The sequence below is a fragment of the Monopterus albus genome, unplaced genomic scaffold (assembly GCF_001952655.1).
Source record: "Monopterus albus unplaced genomic scaffold, M_albus_1.0 scaffold131.1, whole genome shotgun sequence".
Taxonomy (NCBI): domain Eukaryota; kingdom Metazoa; phylum Chordata; class Actinopteri; order Synbranchiformes; family Synbranchidae; genus Monopterus; species Monopterus albus.
Genome location: NW_018128011.1, coordinates 489,477 through 508,786, shown reverse-complemented (window position 1 = coordinate 508,786; position 19,310 = coordinate 489,477). Strand labels below are relative to the sequence as shown.

The following is a 19,310-nucleotide window of genomic DNA, read 5'->3' as shown; positions in this document are numbered from 1 at the left end:
CTGTATAATACACACATCTTCCTTGCAGAGGTTTTAGGCTACACAAAAACAAAATTGGGACAGTATAAAATGCCACAGCAAGAACATTTCTAAATGCTCTTTAAAAGTGGACACAGAAGTACACACAGTTCCTGACAACAAAAGCCTGCTCTCCACATTTAAATCAGTTCTAAACTGTAAAGGGCGCCAGTACAGCTTTGGTGGGACATTACAACGACCCTTTTGTTCATGTTTATTGAAAGTCCATTTGGTTAATTCTGAAGCAGTTGAAGCCATGAAAGTTGCTTCAGGGTGAGGCAGGAATAGCAAGAAAGAGTTACAAAATAGTCAGATCTGGACATAATTCATTCATTCATTCATTTTCTACCGCTTAGTCCCTGAACGGGGTCACGAGTGGGGCCGGAGCCAATCCCGGCCGGCAATCGGGCGAAGGCAGGGTACACCCTGGACAGGTCGCCAATCCATCACAGGGCTAACACATAGACGAACAACCACACATACACGCACGCACTCCTATGGGCAATTTAGAGACACCAATCAACCTAAGCTGCATGTCTTTGGTCAGTGGGAGGAAGCCGGAGCACCCAGAGAGAACCCACGCAAGCACGGGGAGAACATGCAAACTCCACACAGAAAGGTCCCAGGTGGGGCCCGAACCCGGAACCTTCTCGCTGTGAGGCAACGGCGCTAACCACTGTGCCACCGTGCTGCCCCTGGACATAATTGTTTTAGTATATTTGGTATTTTTATCATTAAAACATATGTAAAATATTGTTATGCCATAAAAGCCTGCACACTGATAAGATGATTTGTGATTTGACAAACACAAAAAGAAAGAGTAGAGGCGTTGGAGGAGGAGAGGTAGCCTTCAGCTGAGTAGCAGGTTGCACCATCACTCTGCTTGTGCATTGGATTCTGTACTGCATAATGTAGAGCTTAACACACACACACACACACACACACACGTGTGAGCACTGGCAGAGGTAGAAAGTAACTAAGTAGCTACATTTACTCCAGTAGCCTATGTACTTAAGTACAGTTTTGAGGTATCTTTAGTTAAGTATTTTCATTTTTTGCTACTTCATACATTACTACATTTGAGAGGCAAATATTGTACTTCTTACTCCACTACATTTATTTGATAACTTTTAAAAATCACATGAATCAAACTGCTGCTTCTCCTAATGTCTGACAAACTCTCACAGCTTCACCACTTTTACCTACGAACGCCGCTAAGACGTCACAGTAGGGCATCGTTAGGAATACACACCACCACGTCCAGGGACAGTTTGCATTTAGTTTAAAACAAACTTTATAATGTCAAAACCGTGGAATATTATTTGTAATCTATCATCTAATGTAAGGGATAAGAATCCATCTTACCACAGGTAGACCCTGTTTGTACTTCTGTTCAAGCCAAGTTGCTTCACTTCACTGAAATATTAATTAATTTTTTTTTCATGAAACTTCACCAGTGTCTCCTTCTTATATTTCATATGCAGCAGATTTCCTGAAGAAAACATCCTGCCTTACAGACATTAATACACAAACCCTTGTTAGTAATAAAAAAAAAATTCTCTGAAATATGTATAGTGTGGAGATTACACTTCTATTCTGAAACAGCAATGATAAAAACACCAGCACATCCTCTGCAGAGACATGCTGAAGCAGCTGACATCAAGCTTTGTATCAAGAACCACCAGCTGCAGTGAAATCACAACTATCACACAAATGTGTGGATTTTAGTTGTCAGCATATCAGGCCCTTACACTCAACTGCACGACAGGGATTTAAAGATCACAGGAGCTAGTTAATGTGGGGGGTAGTAGCTGTGGTCATGTCCCTGTGTTTAGGGTGTTTATAGACTCTTCTACTGTCTCCAGGAAATGTAAGGACCTCACATCCACAAAGAGGAAGGAGTTAGTCAGAGAGGATGAGTTGACGGCAATGTGTGGACTGCCACTAAACAGTTAACCTGGAGCAGAAGCTACTAAGAACTATATATGTTTTGCGTTGGTGGGCTGCCATGGCTCTGTGGATGGTAATGTCAGTCTGTCCACCACATTTGATCCACACTGAAATATCTCGACAGTGATTGGATGAGTTTGCCATGAGAAATAACTTTGGTGATCCTTTGACTTTTCATCCAGCGCCATCACCAGGTAACATTTAACAAGTATTCTTTCCTTTTGAGAACACACACACACAGAGGTATCTTTAGTTAAATACATTTGAGAGGCAAATATTGTACTTCTTATCAAACCCTTGTTAGTAATATTTCCAAAGCTCAGGACTCTAGAGGTTAAAGAGAAAAGGTGTCTGCCTCCTGAACTGAGACTGCGAGCTGGCTCCATAGGAGAGGAGCTTGATAGCTAAAGGCTCTACCTCCCATTCTACTTCTGTGGACTCTAGGAACCACAAGTAAACCAGCACTCTGAGAGCGAAGTGCTCTGTTAGGATGTTAAGGCACTATGAGGTCTTTAAGATACGATGGAGCCTTGTCATTAAGGGCTTTGTATGTTAGGAGAAGGATTTTGAATTCTATTCTGGATTTTACAGGGAGCCAGTGGAGAGAAGATAATATTCGAGTTCCTGTCAGTACTCTCACTGCAGGATTCCCGAAATGCATAGTATCATACTGAACGTGGAGACTTACTGGTAGAGGAGAAAAAATCTTTCAGTTAGGAGGTAAATGCTGTAACTTTCCAATAGGAAAATTTTATTTAATACAAAAAGAATAACATAAATATATGGGCTATAGATGGGTCATTTTTGTCCAACCTATGCCTCTAAATCATCCTACATCACCTATTCCTGAACAGGGTCACTGGGGGGTGCTGGAACCTATCCCATACACCAGTCTATCACAGGGCTGACATGTAGACAAAAACAGCCACACACACTCAGACTCAGACTCAGTCCTATGTTCAACTTAGAGTCGCCAGTTTACCATCCCTGGGCTCAAACTCCAAACTTTCTTGCTGTGATGCAACAGCGCTAACCACCTGACCACTGTGCCGTCCCGTTACTGTAAACGTTGAAGAGAGAGGCTGTACCAACGCGAGCACCTGACCATGTGTATGACAATAGTGCCCCCAAGTGACTGTACTGTAAAAATACGCGAACATGGAGTGTGACCATCTAATCACCCATTCATTTCTAATTAACTGATTAGTTATTTGCGCCCAAGCAAGTATTTAACACTTCCAGTTCCCTCAAGTGAAGCAAAGCTTCCTAATAAACTATTTCTTATACATAAGTCAAGTAACGTAACAATAAGGCGAAATCAACAATAAGTGGAAATTGGGGGGGGGGGGGTAAGTTAATTCAATAATCTGTAGTCTTTGTAGTGCACATCCGATCACAGTAACCTGCCCAGAATTCCACTGAACTGGGATCTGCTCGCACCTGATCGTTTGATTCAGATATGTGCGTGGCAGTGGCAGGGGGTTTCACAGAGGAGGAGTCAGAGCACTTCTATTGCGCATACTCAAATTGTTACTTTGACTGGACCAACGCAGATGTATCCATACCTGTGCCACTGAGAACTTTACCTGGATTTAAACAACCGCTAAGTCTTTGTAACGTAACACCAGCTTCTACAGGCTACGACTGATCGAGTTTATAGTGCGGGTACTGGATGTATCTTGATTTTCTGCGAGAGCTGCTGATCTGTTAACAGGTGTCGGGGCACGCTGCCGCACGGAGAGTGAACATGTCCAATGGCAATGGGAAATGCGCAGATGCTGCAGAAGGGTGCGTACATGAAAAGTCTTTGTTTATTTAGTGTTTTCTCCCTAAAGCGTTGATGTTTTGGCCGAGTAACCGGTTTTTTTTTTCTGGCTCTGAATCAACTGATAAACTCATGTTTAACTCAGCAAAACCAACCTGCACAGGAATTTAAAAATATCCTCACCTGCACGGCACGGCACGGCACGGCACACTTTCTCTGCTGGTCTTCTGGTTGTCTGTCAGTGATCGACTTTTGTCATGAAATAGTGCCAGTCAGATAAATAAGATGAATTAAAGTCGCATATGGCAGGGGTTAACGCACCAGGAAGAGTCTCGGTAGGTCTTTCATTCTTTCAGTGCGCGATGTGGATAGAGTTATTCCAAACAGCCAGTAACCCAAGTCCGCAGCAGGGTTGGTAAACAAAACAGAGAGATTAACAGTTAAATTTGGATGCCATTACTGACTGCGCTAATTCTCATATCAGCTCTCTGCTTATTGGAATTCACTCTGTTAACCACTGAATTCAACATATGGATTCTGCATGTTTATCAATGTCCAATGCGCTGCTGGCTGTGCCCTACCCTACAATATCGGAACACACAGCTCAGTCACCCATTAGATCACTTGCATTTGTTGTGTGAATATGTTTGTTTTGAAATCTGTTTGGATTGTGTGGCAGCTCCTCACAGATGACCATGAAAGAGTGCCTGGATGAGTGTATGGAGGCCCTGGATCTCTTCCTTAATAACCACTTCAGTGAGAGCATGGAGAGGCTGAGGCCAAGGTAACAGTAGATTTGGGTCATGCTTGTCTCCACAGAGATTTTTAACCAGTTGTCACTGTGTGAGTTTAAGCTTGCAGTACACTAAAGTGTTTATTTTAGCAGATTCATTGTGGTATGTTTTTAGCGTGATGTCAGCAGTATTTGACTGGCAGTGATGTTATTAAGAAACTTCTTTGGTGTGAGCTGCAAAGTAATGAACTTCCTGTCAGCTAAGACACGAGAGTGGCCCTTGTTGTGCAGGCTTCCAGGATATGAAGTGTTTGCTGAAGCTGACGCCCAAGGTCTGACTCATTCAGCAGTCAAGACAATGACAAAATAAACACTACACACAAGACAGACTGGGACTGTAGAGGAGAGCAAGATATTTACTCTTATCTTTTTCGAACAGTAAAATGCGTACATCATGCAGTAGCTGTCCTCTGTTTGCTTACAGTATGATGTGTCTGATGTTGATCCTGTGACTCTATGTTTTCCTGTGTAGAGTGGATGAGAGTATGTACCATGCTCTTATCTACGCCACAGTGCTGGAAATGCAGGCCATGATGACTTTTGAGCATGATGACATCACCAATGCAGGAAATACCATGAAGAGTGCCCAGGAGGTCTGTCAGAGGTCAGGATGTCTTGTGAATGGACATAATCGATTATGTTCCTCTCAGGTGTTGCTGACTCTTCCAGTTCATAAGCCATACAGGGCTAATTTACATGAATGTATTTACATGGCTCATCTCTAGCCATACTGCCAATTTGACTGTTTCCATGAGAGAAGCCACTGTACTGTATAGTGGCTGTTAAGACAGAGCAATCATCCATGTGTATAATTTTGCTATCAGAAAACATGATAATCATAGCAAGAACAGTAACACAGTGTCTTGTGTGGATGCTGATGTTGTTTGATGTTTCAGGGTTCGACGGAAATCCCCAGGTTTTGCTAACAAGTCAGCAGGAGACTCTGTCAGTGAAGGTAAAAAAGGCTCCGATGCCTCACTCCTGCAGTTTTAAAGAAAAGTCCACCCAAAAAATAAAATGAAAAAAGTGTAATTCACATTTGATTTTTCTTATTCCAGTGGATAACGGGGATTGTGTGAGAAAATGCTTGAGGGCATATACCCAGTACATGTGAATTGGAGTCTGATAGCATTTTCTAATCTATGATATTTCATGGTGTCAACTGTTTATTATTTGTAAGCTCACAGTTTCCCACTGACATTTCACATTCACATCTGTGAAGCTGTACTTAGGCACAGCAGTGCTTTAAGCTAAATGCAGGTGTCAGTAGGCTGTGCTAACATGCTCACAGTGGGTACATTCCAGTTCCTTTGTTTGATTTCTCCTCGATTATCGCTTGACTCAAAAGTCATATCAATCCTTCATCTTGGAGGGCTCTTATTTCTACTCTGTGGAGTGAGTACACACCAGACTATCCTTGAGGAAAATCTTTGAACAGTCCAACACACCACTTTAATGGATATCAGTTAGTGATTAGACGCTGCAGCTGATTGGACTAAAATGATCATGCGTCACAGTATCACCCCAGTTTTATAGAGATGTAGACAGCCAAATAACAGAGCCAATTTCAGTAATGCAAGTTTAAAATCTTATGTATTTTCATATTCATCAACTGATTAAAAGTAGTGGATCTGTGTTAACTGTAGGTCTGATTTGACAAAAGAACCATGAACAATTTCTTCATTGATTCGAAACTTATTAAATCCCTTTGAATATGTGTCATAAGCAATATTATAGTCACAGAAAGGAGGATGGGCTGATCTCGTTCAGCAATAAGCACATTTGTCTAGCATCCGTTCTGTTAAGTCACATGAGGCTGAAAATCGCCGCATGCTGTATCGAAATATGAGATGTTACACAATTTACTTTTGTTTACAGTGTCTGGGCTGTAAATCATTTCTACACAGCATCATAACTTTTTTTTATCATAACCTGGGTCATTGAATGATGAACTGATTATTTGCAAACAGGATTTATAAAAAAAAATGCAGAAGCTAATAATTATTAAATTGTATGTTTTGCTGGTCTTATTATTATTATTATTATTCTTCCATATGTTTTTTGCCGCTTAACTACTTCTGCATACTTTCAGCTAGAAAAACCCTTCAGGTATCAAAATGTTCAGCTTTTTCGGGACATGTGCAGATCTATTCAGATTTTTCCTAAACTATTTAGTGTTTTTCAGCAAAATTTTGCCCATTCAAATGAATGGGGAAATTCTACTTCAGCATACTTTCAGCTATTTCAGCTATCAAAATGTTCACTTCTTCAAGGACATTCATGCATCTATTGAAAATTTTTCCAAAACTTCATACTTTGAAAATATTTAGCTTTATTTTGAAGGTTTTGTCCCATTCAAATGAATGGGGAAATTCTACTTCAGCATAATTTCAGCTAGAAAAACCATTCAGGTGTCAAAATTTTAAGCATTTTCAGGACAATCCTTCAGCATATCAGCATCCACACACATTTTCAATAGGAAATGCATTCCTCTAGTTTACCTCTGCTGCCATTAAAAATTGTATATGCACCTATAGCCTCTGAGCAGTGGAAACAATTACACACTGATTTAATTGGTCTATGCAGTATAAACACAGGGACGGACAAAAATCTGGATTCAAGTAAGGGAACTGAGTTGTACCCATAGATATATCATGATCTTAACATATTATGTTAAGCAGGTATAATGTTTACTATATGTTGACCATCTTAGTTTAATGTGTTAGCATGCTAACATTTGCTAATCAGCACTAAACACTAAATAAATCAGATGGCAATCCTGATTAGTTTTGCAGCAGTTTTATGATAAACCAAAGTATTGAACAGATTACATTTTTGAACTGGTGATGGAACCAGATGAAAAGTCTGAGGATCATTGTAGAATAACAGTTCACCTTGAGGGGAGACATGAATGTCTGTATCGGATGCTATGGCAATCCATTTTGTTGGCCAGTATTACCATCCTTTTTAACCACACTGCTAGTGTGGTTAAAAATAAAGTAAAAAAAAAATCTGTCAGGATATTAGTGATCGTGCTTAAAAAAAAGAGAAAATGAAGTAGAGTTGTCCCTGTAGTAATCCTTGTGGGATGCCAGAGACATAGGTAGAAGTATCTGATTATTTTGTAACTGGTGATGTACAGTTGAAACCATTTTTTCCTTAAATAAGTAACAAATGTTTTATCTAGTGGCTAACATTTGCACGCACCTTTTAGTATAATTATCAAATAGAACTTTATTTGTGTGTGCAAGTTCAGAAATCCGACTCATCAAATGTGACATAAGGAGAAGGTAGAAGAAAATGGAGGTGCGAATATGGTGTATGGTAGATGAAACTTTCTAGCATCAGGGACTGGATTTTTTTTTTTTTTTTTTTTGCTGTATGGCCTGTTCACTATGATGACAGTATGTAATGTATTACTTATATATATGGTTTATTATTATATGGATGTGTTTTTGCAGAGCAGCTCCATGCTGAAATCTGTTATGCAGAGTGCCAACTCCACAGAGCTGCTCTCACCTTCCTACAGGTGCAGTAACTGCTACTCACTTTAAAACAGAAACAACTGTCTAGCCTGATAAACCGTGGCTTCACAAAGTATTTAGACATGCTCACTTTTTTCACACTTTGTGTTATAGATTTATTTTTAAAAAGGTATAATAGCCATTTTGCCCATCAATCTACTCTGACCCATAATAACAAAGTGAAAATGTGTTTTAGACATTTTTGAAAATGTATTAAAAATCCAAAACTGAAACCTGTCATTTACAAATGTATTCAAACAATTTGCTGTGGCACTCCACACTGTGGAGCATCTTGTTTGCTTTATTTTTCCTTGAGATGTGTCCAGAATTGACTGGAATTCACTTATGACGAACTGAATTGATTGGACATATAGTAGTTTAGATATAGATATACCCTACCTGTGTATACAAGGATCCACAATTCACAGGGTCAGGTCAAGAGCAACACCAGGCTGTGAAGTCCAAGTAACATTTTGTAGAGCTCTATGATATAATTGTGGTGAGGCATAGAACAGGACAAGGTTATAAACCTATTTATAAAGCTATGAGTGATCCCAGGAGCTCAGTGACCTCAGTAATTGTGAAATAGAAGACGTTTGGAACCACAGCATGAAAGTTCCACTTCTGTCATCTCAAATTTGTGGTATTCAAATGAAATTAATTATGATTTCATTATCTCTTGTTTATTGGGTAGGATGAGAGCATGGTGAGTTTTATCAAAGGAGGGATCAAAGTACGGAACAGTTACTTGCTTTACAAGTAAGTAATGAAGGAAAACCAGTGCTTATTAAATGTCATTGGTGTGACTGAGTGATAAGTGTGTTCTATGTCTGTACGTTATCTCACCGTTGAATGTTCAGAATTGCTGCAGTTGTAACGTGGTTATTATGAAGGAGGCACTCCACCAATTTTACACGTGCAGTTCAGAAAGGACTGTGATAATTGTAATGAATTTTCTGTTTATTTTCTTGTATAATCAAGTATTCATTTAGTCAATTAATGGTCAAAAAATAATAAAAATGGCTGCCACAATCTCACAGAGCCCAAATTGACATCTTCAAATTCCTTACTTTGTCCAAAACAGTCCAAAATGCAAAGATGTTTCCATCTACTGTTATATATGATCAAGATTGCTCACGTTTAAGAAACTTAAATAAATATTTGATATTTTTGCTTGAAAATTTACTGAAATGATTGATTCCTAAAATACTGGTACAGTAGTGCCGATTAGTTTTCTTTCTATCAACTACTTGTTGCTGTTTAATTTACATAACACTACTCTGCTTGTGAAAACTATATATCCTCTGTAGGTTGGGTTATAAACATAACCTAGATGTTATCAGGACACTCTGAGTGCTTCACATCATCATATTTCAAGTCTCCTCACACCTGGGGTGATCCAGAAATCATTTCTGGTTTGCTTTAATGAAGGACATCATGCTGCTAAGAGGAGCGAGAAGGCTACCTTGAGGAGACTTGAGTGAACAAATGAGAGCATCCTTCAGTCTTTTATGGACTACCTCACCCCTTTGTTAGAAATCGGTTAGTAATTGGATGCTTCAGATGATGGATCAGAGGATAGGACATCTCGCTTCTCAAAACCTATACAAGAGACTAAAAGTCAGGTCATCTGCTGCTTTGGTATTTGCTGTTTTTTTTTTTCTTTATCTGCATCCCACAAGTTTCTTGTCTTTGTGGAAGTGCAGTGTAAAATTGCTGGAGTACCCCTTTAAGTTATTGTTTCTTTTGCATAGTCATGTGATTATGCCATACAGTATTGGGTTATTATGCTGAGCTGTGTTAAACAGATGTCTTTTCTTATCCAGAGACCTGCATGCCTTCATAAAGGCCCACAGCTCTCTCAAAGGACCCAGCCATGTTCACTTAGAAGGTGGATTAGCATTTGGAATAGGGGCATTTAATCTGGTATGTCGCAAGAGATTATCTTAAAACACAACACGTTGACGGTGTGTTTATACAGCACAGTGTATCATGTCTTCTTTATTTACAGACACTCTCTCTCTTTCCTCCACGGATACTCAAAGTTCTGGAGTTTGCAGGCTTCTCTGGAGACAAGGTGTGATTAAGATAGATATATATATGTGTGTGTGTGTGTGTGTGTGTGTGTGTATATATATATGTGGACGTGTTTTTCCTGCTACGTGGGGACTTCTTCCTGACTCCATACCAACTCATGAGGACCCATTTCACGGTGGGGACCTAAATTGAAGTCCCCATGGGCAAGAAATTGAATTTTAGGATGGCAACATGGTTTAGGGTTAGGATGAGGTTAAGGTTAAGGTTAGGGTTAGGCAAGTAATGGTTCTGGTTAAGGTTAGGGTTAGTCTACAGGAAATGCACATAAGTCGAAGTAAAGTCCCCATGGACTACGAAACATAAACTGTGTGTGTGTGTGTGTGTGTGTGTGTGTGTGTGTGTGTGTGTGTGGATATATATATATATATATAGTTTTTCCTCAATTATGTATTTACTTATTAATTTATGTTAGTTCCTGTACATAATACACACATGCATGTTTGGTACATGTGTGGTTCTGTTTTAGGAATACGGTCTGTCCCTGCTGTATGATGGTGCCATAGGGACGAATCTGCACTCCATGCTCTGTGCACTGTTGCTGCTCTGCTACTACCTCTTCCTTGTATTCATACTAGGTAGTGCTGTGTCTCATCCATACGTTATATTGCAACTGTCATTTATCATGTAATTTTATGTCGTATAACATCATAAGTTTATCATATCATTTCATATCATACCATATAGTATCCTGTGTCATCCTATTGAATCATATTACATCTCTCTATTTTTCCTCTCAGGGACAGGTGAGGGAGAGGTGGATGAAGCTGCAAAGCTGCTGAAGCCTTTCCAGCTCCGCTACCCACGGGTGAGTAGCGACCTCTTCATACAACAAATTGCTTTCTTGGAAAACCTGGGTGACTTGATATCTTTTGATCAAGGTGTTACGCCTAATGCGTGCTATTCCTAACTGATGTAATAAGCATAGTGGTGCATTATTTTTAAGAAATATACACCCATCGGGGAGGGGGGGAAACTAGAGCCTCTGAATGAAGTGACTTAGCATTTGTTGTTGGAAAGTCAATTAATGTCAAATAGACCCAAAATGAGTAAAAACTGCCACAAAAAGATGGAAAATGAGCCGAATGATATGCAAAACAACCTCATCGACAAAACAAGTAAAATTGATAAAAATAACCACAAAGAGCCACTAAAATGAGAAGCAAGTAACAAAAAAAAAAAGTGCTGGTGTAAAAACAATCACTAAACAAGGGGCCAGCAACTAAATTTAAATGCAAAATTATTAAAACAAGATACAAAATGACCAGAGAGATGCAACACGAATAAAAGGAGACACAAAACTCCCTTTCACTCTGGGAGTCTCGATCCTGTGTAGGAGGCTGGGGGGCCCTTTTACAGGTCTGTCCCTAGGGGCCCAGTGTCTCATAATCCGTCCATGCTTATTAGTTTCCAAATAACATTTCATTGAAATATTCTATTAAAGAATAATTGTTTTTTTTTTGTCTTATTTTGGTAGTTTTGGCATAGCTGTATTTTTCTTGTACAGTTAGGGGAGTATTAAAGTGGTTTAGATCATCAGGGTAAGTTGTTGCGGTGTTGATAACCTGTCCAAAACTACAAAAAAATTTAACTTTTGACAAATCAAAATAATCTGTTACTGCTAAACTATTCAGACTGTAATATTTGTGTTACATACTGTTCTTTTTGTTGCTATTTGCAGTGTTTATAACGTGTGTATTCCTCCTCTCTTGCTAGTTCTTATTTAAATCTGTTCTCCTTTCTCTGACTGCCACCTGGACTTCTTCACGTCATTGTTCTGCCAGTCTTTCTGTTTTTACGTCTGTTTGCGCTTTATGTCAGCGCTTGACCACAAATCCCTCCTTCCGCTCTCATTCACACTCTCACAATTTCCCACATCCTTGATTACCATTACTAGATTCTCACTCCACCTTTGACTCACAGTCCCTTTAGCAACATAAATCCTTACACCATCTTTCCTTCATATGCACTCACACACCTTCATGCCATCATTCCTACCACTATACATGACTCACATTCTTGTAAATTCAGTCCCACTCCACCTTATATCCACATGCCAGCCCATCCCAGAGAACAAACTCGAAGCTCTGACAACGTGTAGCATATTTAATGAAAATGTCTTGGTTGAACACAATTCTGAAACCCTGGACACTGAAATTTATTTTATGATCTGTTTTTTTCCCTTCTGTCCAGGGAGCAATATTCCTCTTCTTTGCAGGCAGGATTGAGGAAATCAAAGGGAACATTGATGAGGTGTGTTTCAGGAACAAAGCTTAAAAGGGTGATGACTTATGTTTTATTTGTACATTTTAATATTTTTATCACAGCCCTTTTTTCCTCACAAAACCTACACAATAAGTGATTTCACCTATTTGGGAGTAAATGAATCCTGGGCTTCTGTTAACTGTAGTAATATTAATGGCATGTTTTAGCCCCTGAGCTATTCAGGAGTAATTCCCAGTGTTAATGTTTAATTAATATATCATATATCAAATGCAGCATCACTGTTACATATCCTTATTATTCTGCTATACGATGTAATTTCACTGTGCTACCAGGCAGTGACACTTTTTGAAGATGGCTGCAAGGCCCAGCAGGCATGGAAGCAGTTCCACCACATGTGCTACTGGGAGCTGATGTGGTGCTTCACCTTTAAACGAGCATGGAGGATGGCCTACTTCTACGCAGACCTACTGAGCCAGGAGAACCGCTGGTCCAAGGTGTAGAATTGTGAAGTTTCTTATTCTGTTCTTGTCAAATGTCGTGTGAAACAAAATTAGAGAATCTTTTTTTTTTTTTTGTTTCTCTCTCTTAGGCCATGTATGTGTTCATGAAAGCTGCGTGTCTCAGTATGCTGCCTAAGGATGAAGCAAGGCCTTTTGGGGAGGATGAGGTAGAGCTCTTTAGGTAAACACACACTGTATTTGTTTTATGTTTTGTCATTATTGTCCTTAGCTTTGTGATATACTTTTTTTTTAACAGCACATTGTATACACAAGCAGTTATAAGGCAAATGGCATCATTTACATACTTACTTATGACGTTCACAGCGTTTGAACTTGAAGGATTAATGTGTATTTGCTTGTGGGTAGATCAGGACTCAGTCATTCCTGATAAATGCTGCTGTGTCCTCTGCGGGCAAGATCACTACTACACATAAACATACACATTTGAGGAGGTTATTAAAAATACTTAGGTGAATAAATGTTAATGCCACATGTGGGTTTTCCACCAGAAAATTTCATCTCTTCAGAAGTTCTTCATTCTGCTGAATATTAGACCTCAGTCGGCTTCTGAGCTAGTTGTGATGTCATAAAAGTCAAAGTACACATTTTAAAATTAGATTTAACTAAGTACAGAGAAATTTACCTCTTCAGCAGATGAAGGTGTCAGACTCTGTTTATACAGTACATCACTGTGCACAAGTTGAAACATCCAAGAGATTTAGTAAGAGGGGTAACCATTACAGATTACTGCATAGGAATATACATCCTGCATTCCAGGGGTGGATCTAGAAAACTTTTGACAGGGTGGCCAAGCTGGGGCACAGACTCGGAGAGGAGTAGTACATTTGAAATACATAAAAAGTAAATTAAGCCCCTAGTTCTGTAAAATAATAGACCATACATTATTAAGAATTTTATTTTGTGTAAAAATGAGAAGCATAGTGCTTTCTTTAGCTAACTTTGACTGCGCTCTTTATTTACTCCTGGCCGGGGACATGGCTGCTGCACAGTGGTCCCACCCCCCTGAGGTGAATCATGCCAAGTACTCCACAACAGCACAATCAGAGAAATGAATGCAAATATCATGTTGCATCCACAATATAAAATTAAACTAATTTGACCATTATCTGTTAAACAAAAACACCAGAAAAAAGTTTGTTGTATTTAAGGCAACAATTTGTCAAAACCTCCCTTTGTCCACTGTACACTTCTTGCTCAGCACTGAAGGACAGACAGACAAAGTTATCAACTAGCTTTTGAACATAGTGGAGCAATTGGCAGCTGAGTAGCCAACTATTTCCCCCAGGAGCTGGTGGAGATAAAATGAAGCTAAAAGCAGAATGAATATTGGATTTATATTCGTCAGGTGACTAGAGATACACTTCCAAATTGGTGTTAATATACTGCTCCATATCAGCTGGATATGTAAATATATAACTGTTAGCTAACATGTTTGGTTTAAGGTGATATCACTTTGGTGTTAACAACCTGTTACTCTACCATCGAGCGACCAAAGATCAGTGAATACAGGTGTATCAGCTGTAGGCGATATCTCAGACCTACAGCAATGCTTTGGTTCCAAATTTGTCTTTATTAGTTTCCTGTGTCTTTTAGGAAAGTACCTACATTCAAGCAGAAGATAGCAGGGAAGTCTCCCGCAACTGAGAAGTTTGCCATCCGTAAAGCCAGGCGCTACAAGGCTCCCTACCCAGTCGGATTACCAGTACCAGTGCTGGTAAAGCTTCGCATACAAAATGGTCAGTGTGTTTGACTCGCATAGCCTTCCAACATTATTCACTACTTCATTACAGGAGATGATGTACATGTGGAACGGGTTCAGTGTGATCAGTAAACAGCCAGAACTGAATGAAGGCATAATGCAGACTGTGGTGGAGGCAGAGCGCACCCTGCTGGAGTCTCCTGGTAAAACATCATATCTCAATCATGACAAAGCATTTTCACCTAAAACGCTACTTTAGACAGCCACGCTGATGGTGTCTGCTTCCTTCCTCCAGGAAATGAGTATTCGGTGGATGACCAGTGTGTGATAAACCTGCTCAAGGGTATGTGTTTGAAGAATCAGGGTCTCCTCCAGGCTGCTGAGAAATGCTTTAACAAAGTGTGTTCCAGGTAAGCACCAGTGTGGGCGAGTTATTCCACAAACTGATAATCAGACTTTGCACTGCATGAGCCAAACGTCTTGCGAACACTGACCCATGTCTTGATGAACTGGGGCCAGAACACTACTTTAAAATGTAACCACACCTTTCATAGAATTACAGTAACAGGATTTCTAAATTCATTGTACAGATGCATTAAAGTTTTAGTGTAGTTTTTGTCAGTCTGTTTCTTTTTAAAATCATGTCTGAATGTACTGATTGTATAGTGTTTGCTTAGCAGCTATAAAATCCTGTCAACTCACCCACCAAGTATTAGAGGAAATACATCAGTCAAACGTGACATCACACCTTGTTGCTTACAATTAAGTCAAACACCTGCATGGAAAAAAACAACAAATGTAGCTCTTTTTTACAACATTAGAGAGTATGTCACATGCAGGGTCATGTGTAAAATGAAAGCTATGGTTAATTGACCTTAGTTCTATGTGTGCCCAGTGAAAAGAAGATCAAGTTTGACCACTATCTTGTGCCCAACTCTATGGTGGAACTCAGTCTACTCTACATAGACCAAGGCAGAAGGGACGAGGCTATTACTTTGCTGCGTAAAGCCAAGTAAGTTACTCATTTAAAGAAGTTTCATGAAGGCATTCAACTAGTAATAATGTACACAAATGATCAAAAATGTCAATCTTAGCTGCTTTCAAATTGAACTAGACCACACATATACACATTTTTGCTTTCTCTCATGTGTTGTTTAAGCAGACAGTGAGCCCAGGACTTAACAGTTACTATACTCTGACTACATACTGTACATTTATTAGAAAGTGGCCATAGTGAGTAATAAGTAACGTTTTTCAAATTTAATGCATTGGCACCTCAAAAACACCAAAGCAATGACACAACTGACCAAAATTAGCCCCTGTTTAATTCAGTTAAAACCTTGCAATAAATACAAATTAACTTTTTTTTTTTTTTGTACATAACCTGCTAATGAGCGAGCTTTTGAGGTGCACATGGACACATTTTAGTAGTTTCAGACATATGCAAGCTAGCGTTTTCCCCTTGTGCGCAGTGTTGATGCAAAGCTAAGCTAACGACTGCTTACTGTAGCTTCATATTTAATGTACATACATGAGATTATCAGTGGTTTTTACGTAGCTCTCAGCAAAAATAAGCATAGCTCCCAAAATGGCAAGCTACCGCTTTAAAATGCTTGGTTTTTGCTACAAAATAATGCTAAAGTTGCGCATTCAAAATGTCTATTTATTTATTATATCATGTAATATCCTAATATACAGTAGGCTACTTTATTACTACATCACAGCTAATTATATTTGTGTGTGTGCATGCGCCTTTGTATTACTTGCATTATGAGGACCAAAACCTGTTAACACACTCACACTGTGGGGACCAGAAGCTACTCCCCACAAGGAAATCACTGAATTTTAGGGTGGCAACATGGTTTAGGTTTTAGGCAAGTAGTGGTTATGGTTAAGGTTAGGATAACTTTACAGGAAATGAATGTAAGCCAATGTAAAGCCCCCACAAGGAATGAAAACACTGTGCGTGTGTGTGTGCGTGTGTGTGTGTGTGTGTAATTCACCATAATCAAATTTCAAAATTTCAAAGTCTATTTTGGGGATTGTGAATAGGTTTGGATCACACTAGAGTGGGTTCTGACTCCCTGGTTGCTCAGCTTATAGCCATTACAGAAACACTAGAGGTCGCTATTTGCCTGTTAAATATAGGTCTGACAGTTTTAAACATAAATGTTGTACACTCTCGGCAAGTGTTTCGAGGCTGATAATCTTTATATTGAAGGTGCCAGTGACTAACACTATATATGTTGCAGTTATTTAAAGTTTAGGCATTTTTTTTGGCCAGAACAAGAACATAACGTGCAAAGTAAATGAAATATCATTGCAGTCTTAAGTGTGTCTGCTATTTTGACTTGTAGACAAAACTACAAAGATTACTCGATGGAGTCTCGTACACAGTTCAGAATACACGCTGTTCTGGCCAAACTCAAGGCTGACCCCGGTGAAGACGAGGACACTCACCTGTAAGACGTCTTCACGGCTGCAAAGGTTCTACACGGTGGACTCTACATTTCCCACCCAGTTTTTAACCTACTTATTATCAGTTTTCAACAATTGAATACTGGGTGTTTCATCTGTGTGCAAGGATACTGTTTCAGGAATTTTTGTGTCACAGCCTGCACTAATATCTCACTGGACAAAGGTATGAACTGTTATACCTGTACTTCCACGGGCTGTCCTGCCCAAAAGAAGAAGGTAGACACTGAGTCAGGGGACCCTGAATTTCACTGCCTTCCATAGGTTAATACAGACTTGAGTATTTATAGAATATGCATTTTATTGTCCGGACAATGTTTTATTGTTTACACAGAAAATTTAAAAAGCACCAAATTTTAATTAACAGATTCTTTATAAATGCTGTGTGTAATAAATGTTAGGACTTAATTACTTTTACTCTTAGGTTCTATATAATTATTAAATAATTAAGACACTTCAGCATACTGTGCTCTAACATGGTTTGGAATTATTTTTTAATGTGCTAAGATGTTCATAGTATTTCACATACCGGTACACAAACATTTGATACAATGTTTTAAAAACAAGTTCAGGCATCAGTTTACTTGTTTGAATAAATGTATGACCTGCAGCCAGTGTTCTGTTCACAGCGACGGCAAAAGAGGTGAAAGAACTGTTAACTGCTATTCTGAACTCACTTTCACCATGCTGGTGTGTTGGAATGACTGAAAATGTTTTGTTTAGTCATGGGGATCAGTGTGTGCACTTTCCTAAAACTTTCAAATGTAAAAATGAAAAAAATTGCATAAATAAACTTTACATGTGGATGGTTTTGTCTTACTGTCACTGTAATATTTAAATCAGGACAGACTAACTGATAATTGCTCAAGTTAATGGCATCATTTTAAAGGGTAGTCATTCCATGAGCCGCACAGGAACATCCTCCAGAGTCTAGACACAGGCAGTGATGAATGAAGTTCAGAGTCCAAGATTCCAGAGTAGACTCTGGGGAATGTGAAGTCTGCTTCCCATAAATAGAGACAAGTGACAAATGAAAGTGGGAAAAACCTGAATAAATCAGTGGTGTCCAGACTGATGGTGCCCCCATCAACAGGACACGAGGGGTCACTGAATGGTTTGAGCAGTATGAAAATGATGGAAATCATATGCTATGATCTTCACAGTTACCAGATCTCAACCCAATCAAACATCTATGTATGATGTCGGAGCGATGTGTTAGACAGCGTCTCCTCCACCGTTATCAAAACACCACATGAGGGAATATTAAGTACGGTGTTCATCCCTCCAGTCGAGTTCAGAGACTTGGAGAGTCAATGCCAAGGTGCACTGAAGCTGTTCTGGTAGCAAGCTAAAGATATGGCTACATGTGAAGTGCAGCAAGACTTCTGATGTACTCAGTGGAAGATGAGCACTGGAGGTGAGTGGGATGGAGGACAGTTGCATAGCTCTTGCACTAAAATGGCAGCTAACAGAAGCAGAGAGAAACTGGTTTAAATTTTGACAGCAACCCTCACTACTAATCTGCATTTATTTTTCTTGTGTGTAATGAAAAAAGGCATTTTTATACAGTGGTTCTGTCTTTATTACTTGGATTATTTGTTCATATCTGACACTTGTTTCTCAGCACTGCTCAGCCTTTCTATATACTTTTGGACTGAAAAATGTCTTGTAAATGAATGTTAGCATTCTTTCAGCAATTCTGTAATATTGCATCAGATTATGGTCATGACAAAAACTGAAATTAGGCAGAGATAATGAAAAGAGTCTTCCTGATTGAACTTTTACTAAGCTTCATTTTAAAATATTGACACAATGCTGTCATCTATACAAGAGAATTTATTTCAGTGATAGCTAAATACATAAAAAGGGCAGGAAAATGAGTAAATACCTATAACAAATAGAGTAAATGACACTGGAAAGTTTCCACAGAAGAAATGGATGAGGTTTCCTTTAATCCAGGTCATTACAGATGCTATCAGGTAAGAAAACAAGGACCACTGTCCCACTGAACTCAAAACTGCCTCACTAAATACATTTAGACCAAGGCAGAGTGGTTATTTGTGTCAGAAACGACCCAGTCCAAGACTATGAGGAGGCAGCAGGAGGTGTGAAGATACCTGCCACTTGCTGCTCTCTCAGTCTGCGTTTCAATTGTTTCTTCTTCTTCTTCTCTTCCTTTTCTATTTCAGCAACCATTTCCAAGAACTTGGTGCTGCGGGGGTCCAATGCATAGCCAAACCGCTCT

At 39.3% G+C, this 19,310-nt stretch overlaps 2 protein-coding genes across 3 annotated transcripts in view; one reads left to right on the top strand and one right to left on the bottom strand.

Moving 5' to 3' along the window:
• Nucleotides 1-3,281: 3,281 nt before the first annotated feature.
• Nucleotides 3,282-17,871, top strand: LOC109967572 (tetratricopeptide repeat protein 39A). Of its 2 annotated transcripts, none has more exons than XM_020613234.1 (18): nt 3,282-3,756; nt 4,413-4,517; nt 4,999-5,130; nt 5,423-5,481; nt 7,988-8,055; nt 8,745-8,809; nt 9,877-9,976; nt 10,062-10,127; nt 10,614-10,725; nt 10,885-10,952; nt 12,338-12,397; nt 12,703-12,864; nt 12,960-13,051; nt 14,485-14,605; nt 14,682-14,793; nt 14,886-15,000; nt 15,486-15,602; nt 16,948-17,871. In XM_020613234.1, exons 1-18 carry the CDS (start codon nt 3,716-3,718, stop codon nt 17,054-17,056), a joined length of 1,704 nt encoding a protein of 567 aa, XP_020468890.1. In that variant the 5' UTR covers nt 3,282-3,715; the 3' UTR covers nt 17,057-17,871. The 2 variants fall into 2 exon arrangements, with proteins under 2 accessions (XP_020468890.1, XP_020468891.1); XM_020613235.1 differs by having other exon boundaries at nt 3,286-3,756; nt 10,614-10,722.
• Nucleotides 17,872-18,629: 758 nt separating this feature from the next.
• The window catches only part of gadd45gip1 (growth arrest and DNA-damage-inducible, gamma interacting protein 1), a 2,441-nt gene continuing 1,760 nt past the window's right edge, over nt 18,630-19,310 (bottom strand). The window contains exon 2 of the mRNA XM_020613236.1: nt 18,630-19,310. This exon is cut by the window's right edge and continues 126 nt beyond it. Coding sequence (XP_020468892.1) covers nt 19,151-19,310 — 160 coding nt within the window. The 3' untranslated portion in view covers nt 18,630-19,150.